The following is an 11,430-nucleotide window of genomic DNA, read 5'->3' as shown; positions in this document are numbered from 1 at the left end:
TTTTACGATGGGCGTCATCGTTGTGTGACGTAATATTTCAACATTTCGATTAAGTCGGGTGCACCGATTTCCCCACCTGAGTTTACGACTTCAGGCATCCAATGCATTTTTTTCCCTGTTAGTGGGTCGGCGAACCAAATTTCCCAGTAACACGGAACGCCGCACTAGTCGGGCACGCCAAACGTCAAGATTTTTGCTAGCAACGGAGCTTGGAATGCCGAGCGAATGACAATATACATGTGACAAGAACGCCAGCACCACGGATTTCTTGTGGGACAAGCGTACAGGGCTCGCTGCTAAAACGGTAGACGTTAAAATGGAAGTAAAATGTGCCGTTAAAGAACCACATCCAGCCCTAATGGCTAGCACAAGTGCTAACTGCATAGCTGCTAAGATGGCGGTCAAATTATTTACATTAGCGAATGCTGCTTGCTGATTTGTTAACTTTATGCCTCCACTGGTTGACACATTGTCATACTTGGAGCAAAAACATTTTAAATAATCGTAAATGTTTAGTCAAATATACGGAAACATTGTTTGCAATGTTTCTAGCATGAGTATCATAATTTCTTCGCATGAAATAAATAGACTTCAATATATAACAGTATAAAACCCAGATTTGAGTTCCAAACATAGTTCAGAGTCGTGTAGCTCCAGTTTGTTAAGGTTTCCAAATCTCTCACTGTGTGTGTGGGTGTTCGAGATTAAACATTTATGTTGGCTATTTATATGCTTTCCACATTGTGCATGGTGTCATTTCATGTTAACCCACTTTTATTCGTGCTAAAAGTGTTGCCTCTCTTCCTCAGACAAAATAAGATACTAAAACCTGCGATCATGTTTGCATTTTTAAACGACAAATAGATTTGAATCTATTTCCGTACCACATGCAAATCTGTTGTTGTTTTTCTTTGCGCAACTAAAATGTAGTTTCAAAGTGTCATGCTTCAGTTACAGGCGCAGTGGGCCCTCCTCCTAACATCATGTTTGTCATTTCAAAAACCTAACAGATGCCTCACACCAGACGGTACTCATCCTCTGAGAGAGACAGTCGCAGCAGCTATCATGATCGTTACAGAGAGAAAGAAAGGGATAGATGGCGCAGACATCGACACAGAAGATCGCCCACATACTCTTCGAGCAGTGACAGGGATCGGGACCGAAGGGGACGAGCTCAGAGACAGGATGCAAGTTATGTACGCTCAAGGAGGTATGTTTTTGTCTGCTCTTTTTTTTTTAACCCTAAAAGGATATATGTGCATAATAATGCTGCATTCAAAACTACTGGGAAGTCAGAAATTGTCTACTGGGAGTTTACAAGATCCAGCACTAAAGTGTTCTCATCAAATGTAAACAAAAAAGGGCAGATGATCGCAATTAACTGCTATTTGGTCTGTGCAAAGAAAATTTGACTATCAGCAGTCTGGATAACAAACCATTTTTTAAAAAATGTGTCTTCATAGACATATTTACTGCCAGCTCTTTTGTCAGTGTTCATCAGATCATTCTTTTTTTCTCCCTTTCAATCACAATTTTTGGGGGGGTTTTCAATCACAGGTTTTTGGGGAGGGGTTCAGATTTTGGGTTGCAAAGCACTCCTGCTTAAATTCAACACACGCAACGTGCTTTAAATTCAAAAGTACCATACCAGATGTGTGCTGCATCCTTTGAGGGGTGAAAAAGTTTGTGAGGAGTTGGACAGAAAGCTTTAAGAGAGCAGGAGCACTCTAGGCTATCATATTCTGTATGCTTGACCCTAAAACGTTTGATTGTTTTACTTGTGTGAGCACTTTCCTCTGAAGAGGCGTGCTTGGGGATGGTACAGTTGCTCATGCACAGGCACATATGAGGCACGCAGAGTAGATGTATTTGAAAACATTCCCTCTGCGAGCTATGATAATGACCACCTTGCTGAATCAAAATAAGTAGGGCGACACAAAATAAGCCACAAAGTCAAGACAGTGGCAGTAATGTAATGTATCACAAAGTGATGGCGTACATAAGCGGTAGTGCAGGTTAACAGTAGCGAAAGGAAAATACTTGCGTATAAATAATGGTTTCATATTTGATGTATTATGTCAATGAAATATCATTTTGCATTTGTAAAAAATGATTTTGCAAAATAAAAAAAAATATTTGTCATTAAACTGCATTTGGACAAATATTTAACTTTTAGCATTCTACAGAAAATCAAGCGAGGCTTTGAGACTTTGGGGTTTTTCACTATAGAGGAATATGGATTTGAGAGTCATCTGCAAAGAGATGCCATGTTTTTCATGGAGCCCATCAGAAGCTGGACCCACGAGGTTCTCCACAGTTGAGAGATGCTGATGAGAAAGCGAATTCTCCTACTTTGTCGTTAAAAGTTGGACATCTGACTTGCCACTTGTTTGAAATGCAACATAATTGTGTCCCAGTTGTCACTGACCTTCAAAATCTATTTTTGTGCTCCGATGCAGTCGAAGCTATGACAATCGCTCAACAGAGCACAGGCCGTTTGACCGAAGATACTGCGAGGGATACAGAAGATTGGATCAGAGCCGCGATGAAGAACGCGACCATGACCGAGAAAAGGAGCCACATGGAGCCGCCGAAAGTTACTATCCACGCGACTTCTCGCCAAGCATGTACGACTACCGGCGGGGCCGAGAAAGGGAAAGGGAGCGGGATGAATCATACCGACGAAAGGACAGCAGGCGTAAGCACAAACGAAGGCGGCGTAGAACCAGGTCCTATAGCCCATCATCCTCGGTGAGTACAGCCAGACCTTTGAGAGTCTTTTAACTCTCTTCACCCTCTTTTTCTCTGTCTCTATCTCTTGCGCTCAGCTCTCTCTGCCTCTTTCCTTATCTAACCATTTGTTCTTCACAGCCCCTGGACTTGGTAAGTAGTGCAATCCTTCTGATTTGTTTTTCTTCTGCCAAAAGCATTTTATTTTGTTTTCTCTAGGCGTGTCACTTTGGGAGAACATTTTCATTTGAATGCAAGCGGCCCTTACACATTATTAATAATGAACTGATAAATTAGTTTTTCTCAAATATACAGTTTGAAAAAAAAAAAAAATGCTCTGTCCAATTTCCTCAGCTTTTGTGTTTGGGTCAAGTATAATTTTGTGGCTGTAGTCCATCATGATGTTAATTTATCGTGTGTTGGAGAATTAATTGTTGGGGGGGGGGTGGAAAAAAAAAAAAGAAAATGTTCTCCCAAAAATGCTAATGCTTAATTCCGATTCAACAAGATTTTATGTTTGGTCATATTGGCATTTAAGTATATTTGTTAAAATGCATTATTGTATCGCCTCATGTCTATCCAGCAATATAGATTTCAAATGAGCAGGAAGTAACATTCCTGCTCATCGTCATGATCATCTTATGAAAGCTGACAAGTCAAGCTAATAAGCTCTGATTTTAATGTTTTCTTATTTGGTCTTTGCGTTGAATGAATGGATAGATGTGCAAGTTGCTTACTTGTTTTTAAGCAGCTGTGGTTTTAAAGGTAGAGGGGGGGGGGGGGGAGCAGAGGACATCATGTGATCTTTGACTTGTTCCCTTGCACTATATCCCTATCGTTATATATTTTCTTCACGTGGTGTCATGCGCGAATCGCCCCATGACCACCAAACCCACCAACAACTACATCAACGCCCTCCTTCGCCCTCCTCGTCTGCCTGTGTCGCCTGACGCCACGGCTGCCCCTGAATACCCCCATGTTCCCCTTGGTTGTGTCGTGACCTGCTGATGGCGGTTTGGGTGTGAAAACAGCGGAGCAACAGCCGGACGCGGGCACTGAGTGTGAGGGACGACGAGGAAGGGCACCTGATCTGTCGGAGTGGGGACGTCCTGCAAGAGAGATGTACTCACTGCCACTACTCTATCGTAACCCTTCTCCGTATGAGTATTAAAGCATAGAGCATTTAAATGGGAGTGCCTGATGATGATGATGCCTTGCTAGAACGCTCTTCGCTCTAGCTGAATTAGGGTGGATTGGAAGAACGAAGATTCTTTGAGGGACTTTAGATATGTTCTACGTTTTTTTTGTTTTTTTGTTTTTTTTGTTTTATTGGAATTTAAACTGTGGAGCATTTTTTTTGTTTCACGTTACTTTATAAAAATAGAATCTCACTTGCGATTGTATCTCACTTGCAATTGTTTCCCTGGCCAATTGCAAAAGCTAGCTAGGTTTAAGTGTTTTTTAAAATTTATTATTAAATTCTAGAAGCCCATGTTACCTTTCCGATTTGACATTGAGCTGGTTGTAGCTCACATACACATATGCACTTACACATCTAAATTTTAAAACTATGTTTTTAGTGTATTTTCCAATTTGGGAAGGGGGGGGGGGGGATGTGCCAACGTTTTGATGGCTGCAAATGGGTCATCAAAGGAAAGGGGCACTTCACATATCCCTTCCCTTTTTACCCTTCATGTATCATAGTGTTATTTATCATAGCTTACCTTTGTATTTCAAGCCTGCCCGATTGAATAGGCAGCCCTGTGTAAACAGGATAGGTTATAGGATGCGTTCGCCTTCATAGATTCATTTGTCTAATTCTCCTGTTCTCTCTTCCCCCACTTGTTGTTCCCTTTTCCCCTCTTCTCTTTGTGCTATGTTGCAGACGAGATTGTCAGCACTTTGGGCGAAGGCACCTTTGGCAGGGTGATGCAGTGTATTGACCATCGCAGGTGTGTGGCAGTTAAAACGTGCTACAAAAGTGCCGATGCTTTTTTTGTGTGCAATGAATGCTATTGCTGCAATTGTGATCAGAAAAATGGCTGTCAGATTAAAAATTTGTATTGTTGCTACTTCAACTGCAACAAGCTATGGTAAAAGTGTACATAATTTGAATGGTATGATGTTGCAGTTTGTTTTTTGTTGTTTCATTTTCATTTGGCCAAACATTCTCTTTTGTTTTGTTTAAGGGGAGCGTCCAGTGTTGCTTTGAAAATTATCAAGAATGTGGAGAAGTACAAAGAAGCAGCTCGCCTTGAGATCAACGTACTTGAGAAGATCAACGAGAAAGATCCTGACAACAGATTGTAAGTTAAAAGACTCACTGGTGTGGTAAAGCAATTGAAGGACCATCTTCTCTAAAAATTCAACATTTGTCTTTGGAACTTTTGTTATATCCGGGAAAACAACATTAAAAGAAAACCTTTTTGAGCATTGACTCATGTGTACATGAGCAACATTTGTAAAGAATTAACATGCATTAGATGTTTGTTAACTACTCATATATTTTAATGATAAAATCAAAATTCCCCCAAGAATTCTAAAATATTTCTTTCTGTTTTGTTCTGACTGAATTTCATGCTTGTTAGCAGGATAAACATACTTGTGGTTTTCATAATTTTTAGATATTGTGCTTGATCAGTATTAGTACCATATTATAATTGTACTAATGTTTTCATCAAGGGCCCGCTATTGAAGTCCTTCCATCCTGTTTATCTTGCAGCCTGTGCGTGCAGATGTATGACTGGTTTGACTACCATGGTCACATGTGCATCTCCTTTGAGCTGCTTGCGCTCAGCACGTTCGATTTCCTCAAAGAAAACAACTACCTGCCCTACTCCATTGGTCAAGTCAGACACATGGCCTACCAAGTCTGTCTCGCTGTGAAGTGTAAGTTCAGAAGTCTTCTCATGTTCAGGAAAGCAAAGAGGCAAATCCCATAATTTGCAAGATCCATCCATATGTTATACCACTTATCCTCACGTGGTGAGCAGGAGCCTATCCAAGATGACTTTGGGTAAGGGGTACGAGTACACCCTGGACTGGCCACTGGTTAGTCGCAGGCCACGATTAGACAAACATCCATTTTCTACCGCTTATCCGGGTCGGGTCGCGCGGGCAGCAGCTTTAGCAGGGACGCCCAGACTTCCCTCTCCCCAGCCACTTCATCCAGCTCTTCCGGGGGGGATCCCGAGGCGTTCCTAGGCCAGCCGAAGGACATAGTCTCTCCAGCGTGTCCTGGGTCGTCCCCGGGGTCTCCTCCCGGTGGGAGATGCCCGGAACACCTCACCAGGGAGGCGTCCGGGAGGCATCCTTATGCTTGAACATGGTGTTCGTTATGGACAATCCGTGACAAGCACAGAAGTCCAATAACAGAACACCGCTCGGGTTCTGATCGGGGGGGCCGTTCCTCCCAATCACACCCTTCCAGGTCTCATTGTCATTGCCCACGTGAGCATTGAAGTCCCCCAGCAGAACGATGGAGTCCCCAGCGGGAGCGCTCTCCAGCACCCCCTCCAAGGACTCCAAAAAGGGTGGGTACTCTGAACTGCTGTTCGGTGCATAGGCACAAACAACTGTCAGGACCCGTCCCCCCACCCGAAGGCGGAGGGAGGCTACCCTCTCGTCCACCGGGGTGAACCCCAACGTACAGGCGCCGAGCCGGGGGGCAATAAGTATACCCACACCTGCTCGGTGCCTCTCACCGTGGGCAACTCCAGAGTGGAAGAGAGTCCAACCCCTCTCGAGAGGACTGGTACCAGAGCCCAAGCTGTGTGTGGAGGCGAGTCCGACTATATCTAGTCAGAACTTCTCGACCTCACACACCAGCTCGGGCTCCTTCCCTGCCATTCCACGTCCCTAGAGCCAGCTTCTGTAGCCGGGCATCGGATCGCCAAGGTCCCCGCCTTCGGCCACCGCCCAGCTCGCACTTCACCCGACCCCTATGGCCCCTCCCACAGGTGGTGAGCCCATGGGAAGGGGGACCCACGTTATCGTTTCGGGCTGCGGGCCCGGCAACCAGGAGCTCGCCTTCAAGACCCACCACCAGGCCTGGCTCCAGTGGGAGGCCCCGGTGACCCGCGTCCGGGCAAGGGAAAACAAAGTCCATTGTTTGTCGTCATCATAAGGGGTCTTTGAGCCGTGCTTTGTCTGGTCCCTCACCTAGGACCTGTTTGTCATGGGTGACCCTGCCAGCGGCATAAATCCCCAGACAACTTAGCTCCTAGGATCATTGAGACACACAAACCCCTCCACCACGATAAGGTGACGGCTCAAGGAGGGGTAGACAATATCCTTCCAATGTTTTCCAAATATGGGAGGAAGCTGCAGTTCCGGCGAAAACCTGCCGAAAGCAGGGAGAGGACATGAAAAAACCCGACACAGTCAAGATTCAAACCCAGAACCTTTCAAAACTACAACACTTACGCAACCTACACTTTGGATATTTACTAAATAATTAACATCACCTTTTTATTATCACTTTGACCCTCTGAGATGCTCCTTAAACAAGTAAAGGCTACTACTGTCTCCCGAGTTTCAAGCTAAAACAGACCTGCTTGAGTTAGCATTTTGTGCAAATACACCATTCTTGTCAAACCCATGGCAGTAAAAACAGCATATATCTTGTCCTACTTCACAGTTCTCCATGACAATAAGTTGACGCACACAGACCTAAAGCCTGAAAACATCCTATTCGTCAACTCGGATTTCACAATGTCCTACAATGTGGAGAAGGTAAGACACAGTTGAAGAATAACTAAAGTTCACACTGCAGGGTATGATGCCCAATTCAATTGTAATTATTTGTTTAATTAAATCAGATCTTTTTATGCAGTCGTTCACATTAGGAAAAACAAATGCGACTTCTACTGGAGATGGAACGCGTCTGTGACGTCACACGCATGCGCACAAAACAGGACGTCACATTGCACATGCGCACAAACATGAGGTGCCGTGTGTTTACCGAAGTAAATACAAGCCGTCTTGTAGGTCTCGTCATGACGCATTTGTGGTCATTTCCAGGAATTTGTGCTACCGGAGACAACATTTTCTTATACTTTTGAGTTCTAAAGCATCTTCTTTTCGCCACTGACTGTTTTCTGCTCCTTTGTCTGCCGTTGGCTTTTGTCGCGTGTCTGTTTCGTCGAGGTCGGATGAGCGCGCTGTGAGCGTCTATGCTGCACTCGTGTCGGATACATATCTTGATTTATATCCACATATGAAAAGAGGCCTGAATATGAAAAATGGACTGTTATCTATGACATGAAAAAATCAGATCATGTCACAGTGGGGAAAGAAATCGGAAATGAACTGCAGTGTGAAGAGTAAACTTTTGTTAAGGTCACCCTAAGAAGCTCTCTAAAAAAAAATTGCATTTGTGAGTTTATCTGAAGAAATGTGAAATATCAGCTGGTACAGTTTTCTCTAATATAGTGGAAATGAGCTTAAGTAAGTTAAGGAGCCAATTGTTCATGTTTGTTTTGTTGAACGATACACTGAAGACAATGTTTTTTGTGTGTGTCAGAAACGAGAAGAGAGGACAGTTAAGAGCACAGCGGTACGCGTGGTGGACTTCGGCAGCGCCACTTTCGACCACGAGCATCACAGCACTATTGTGTCCACCAGGCATTACCGTGCCCCTGAGGTCATTTTAGGTGAGGATGACTGCAAGTCAACTTATTGAAATTCATTGATTCAGTGTAATTGAATTTGCTGGGGGAATTTGGATTCATGATGAACAGCAGCTTTGTCTCAGCTGTCATTTCTGCTCAAACATTTGCGTGTATGCTCTGTACTGGGACACATTGTTTTCTATCCGTTTACTCCACCTTTTTGGTGCTTAGAAATGGGCTGGAGCCATCCTTGTGACGTGTGGAGCATTGGCTGTATCCTGTTTGAGTATTATCTGGGCTTCACCTTGTTTCAGGTACACTACTACTTGTCTGTTACCAATACAATATGAAGAGTAGGCACTATTCAGCAAATATCCGTAAAATATATCGATGCTTAATGTAAATGAAAATTATTTAAAAGATAGCTTTGGGTCATATTTGACATCCAGTATATGATGAATGGTGTCACATGGCCGAATACACACGCTGCCTACTTCACTGTCCTCTTTAGCAGGTAAAATGCATTCTTGTAGGGTTTATGTCCTTCCACTTGTAACCCCTAATAAAAGTCTTTGTTTTGTTTTAGTTTTATTATGTGCGTTTTGAGTTGTCTAGCTGCATGATGAAGGATCTCTGTGTATGTCGGGACATGAGGTCGTGCATGACGGCGACTCCACCGCAAAGTTCAAACTTCAGCGGAGTAGTAGATTTGGTTGAATTTTGCACGACTTCAGGGCCAATATACTGTATTACTTCATTCTATGCAATAGTCATCAGCTACTGTTAGGACTACTGCTACTACTAATAAGAATGCAGTGTTTCCCCTGCTATTCGTGGGGTATAGGTACAATGTCTTGCAGCAAATAGCGCTAATCTGCATGGTAATTGATGCGCCTCCTAAAAAGTTTGTAATTGCCTAGCAGTGCCACAAGATGGTGGCAAAGTACTACTAATGAACCTCCTCAACTTACTTCAACAAGTTGCATTGCACGAAGATGTGACCAAAGCAACACTTTTATTTTAGACAAGGCTTTGGCCTGAGCACAACAACCCCAAACGTTTTTTTAGTGATTAAGGAAAAGAAATCTGTGAATTGAGAACATTCGGTGAGCACTGTATTGCATAGCTAAATACCAACTACAGGGCACCTACTACAGAGAGAGAGAGAGAGAGAGAGAGAGCAGTAGGTTGCTGTCAGGCACACAGTACACGAATATTTAAGTTCATTTAAATCCGTTTCCATCAGACTCATGACAACAGGGAGCATTTGGCTATGATGGAGCGAATCCTTGGACCTGTGCCATCCAGAATGATCCGCAAGACGAGGTGCATACACTCTACAGGCTAATAAAAGCCTTTCTAACACATTTGATGCACAGACTTGTATAGGTCTGTCTGAATGGTTGTAATACACACTTCCAATGCGGACCACCTTTTTTTTTTTTAGGAAGCAGAAGTATTTCTACCGAGGCCGTCTCGACTGGGACGAGAGCTCCTCGGCGGGGAAATACGTCCGGGAAAACTGCAAACCTCTGAGGGTGAGAGCAGCGGGTGGGAAGAGGGGAAAAGAATGCAACGACTCCAATGCAACAGTGCGATAACAATGCGTTTGTTTCTTTTTGTTTGTCCTCCTCCAGCGATACTTGCTGTCAGAGGCGGAGGATCACCATCAGTTGTTTGACCTCATCGAAAGCATGCTCGAGTATGAGCCGTCCAAGAGGCTGCTTCTTGCAGACTCTCTCAAGCACCCTTTCTTTGACTTTGGGGGGAGTGGCGAGGCAGTGGGCAGTAAGAGCTGGGAAGCAAACCGGGACATCAGCCGGTGATCCGAAGCGCCTCCTCCTAAGTCTGGTACAGCAGTATTTGAAACACGGGGCAGGGGAACTCTTACGGTTTCTGTTGGTCATCATGAAAGCAGGGACACCTCCCTGCTTCTTCAGTTTCCACCTGTGCTGCCAAGCAAAGTGTGCAGAGATTGCCATAAGACTTGGGTTGGTTTCTCAATTAGGAATCTTCAATGGTCAAGGCTTCAAGAGGACAACTATGACGAACAGACTTGTGCACCCAAAGGAGCCCTCTATGCAGCTCTCATCTTCCTCCTGAAGTCGTCCTCCTCCCGTCCAACCATTGTTATTTTTTGACTTTCTCAAGGAAACCGGTGCCATGCAAAGTCATTTATGGCGAACAAACGTCTTCCTCTCGGGGAGGGTTGATGAAGAAAGAGGAAAAAAACAAGCATGCAGTCCCTTTGGTGCACACGTCACCCACAAGAAGCATCCATCACTGCAGAAAACATCTTAAATCCATAGTTACATCCATGCTCAAAGGTGGCAAACTAAATACGAATACTTCTTCTCATGGAATTTCCAAAATAATGCAAGCGGCAAGTGTTTGTAAAATGTTTCGTTTTTGATAATGAGCACTTTGAGATTTTAAGCATAAATGGATCATCTTGGCCATGAAAAGGCCTTTATTGTTCACCAGTAAGACGCACTGCGCACCCGCTATGGTCTTATTGATTGTGAACTCCACCACGCGAGACAAGAAGGTAACGTTTCCATGACCATGGCTTTGTTTATCTATTTGTTTGTGTGCGTGATGTGCTGTTTTGTTTGTACATTCTGGGTTTGCTTTCGACATGTGGCGATGTGTGCGCCGGGTACGACACATTTATATTCATGCCGTGCGCTGTGACTTGTAGCTTGCCCAGGATGAGAAATCGTCGCAGACTTAAAAACTAAACGTATAAATTGCCTTTCCCCAGGTGCCCCCACTGAAGCTAAGCACATGTCTGGTGGGCTGTCCAGATGCGATGCACACAACTGTTTTGATATTTATTTGTGTGTGTTTTTGGGATTCAAATCCATTCAAATAGGTCACAGTCCTCGCCTCCCATATATACATGGATTGTTTTTTTTGTATGAAATTAAAAGCCTATAAAAGTGTATATATGTATGTATGATGTTGTAGAATTAAAGTGAAAGTCCTCCTTTCCCAAGGTAAACCGCTGTTGGAATTTTGTTTGAGGACTTGTCTTCATCCCAATGTACACTGTGGATGTAAGTAAGTCACAAAATGTCCGGCATAT

The 11,430-nt window shown here is 43.9% G+C and overlaps 1 protein-coding gene across 2 annotated transcripts; it reads left to right on the top strand.

Annotated features, from left to right (window-relative positions):
• The first annotated feature begins 114 nt into the window (after window positions 1–114).
• On the top strand, window positions 115–11,346 carry clk2a (CDC-like kinase 2a). Of its 2 annotated transcripts, XM_061760330.1 has the most exons (13): window positions 115–304; window positions 1,011–1,210; window positions 2,460–2,751; window positions 3,762–3,852; window positions 4,616–4,682; window positions 4,920–5,036; window positions 5,453–5,619; window positions 7,370–7,464; window positions 8,255–8,384; window positions 8,574–8,656; window positions 9,589–9,668; window positions 9,790–9,880; window positions 9,980–11,346. In XM_061760330.1, the coding sequence occupies exons 2-13, from the start codon at window positions 1,011–1,013 to the stop codon at window positions 10,166–10,168; spliced, it is 1,602 nt and encodes a 533-aa protein (XP_061616314.1). In that variant the 5' UTR covers window positions 115–304; the 3' UTR covers window positions 10,169–11,346. The 2 variants fall into 2 exon arrangements, with proteins under 2 accessions (XP_061616314.1, XP_061616315.1); XM_061760331.1 differs by lacking the exons at window positions 115–304; window positions 1,011–1,210; window positions 3,762–3,852 and having other exon boundaries at window positions 2,610–2,751.
• Window positions 11,347–11,430: the final 84 nt, after the last annotated feature.

This window comes from Phyllopteryx taeniolatus, chromosome 21 (genome assembly GCF_024500385.1).
Source record: "Phyllopteryx taeniolatus isolate TA_2022b chromosome 21, UOR_Ptae_1.2, whole genome shotgun sequence".
NCBI lineage: Eukaryota > Metazoa > Chordata > Actinopteri > Syngnathiformes > Syngnathidae > Phyllopteryx > Phyllopteryx taeniolatus.
The sequence above is the reverse complement of the archived record's forward strand: the minus strand, read 5'-3'. Positions and strand labels throughout refer to the sequence as shown.

Excerpts from the sequence above, each read along its gene's own strand:
- clk2a (XM_061760330.1), top strand. The coding sequence starts at position 1,011 with ATGCCTCACACCAGACGGTACTCATCCTCTGAGAGAGACAGTCGCAGC. Across the intron at positions 8,385-8,573 it reads TGCCCCTGAGGTCATTTTAG|AAATGGGCTGGAGCCATCCT; the intron begins GTGAGGATGACT and ends TTTGGTGCTTAG. Across the intron at positions 8,657-9,588 it reads TGGGCTTCACCTTGTTTCAG|ACTCATGACAACAGGGAGCA; the intron begins GTACACTACTAC and ends CGTTTCCATCAG.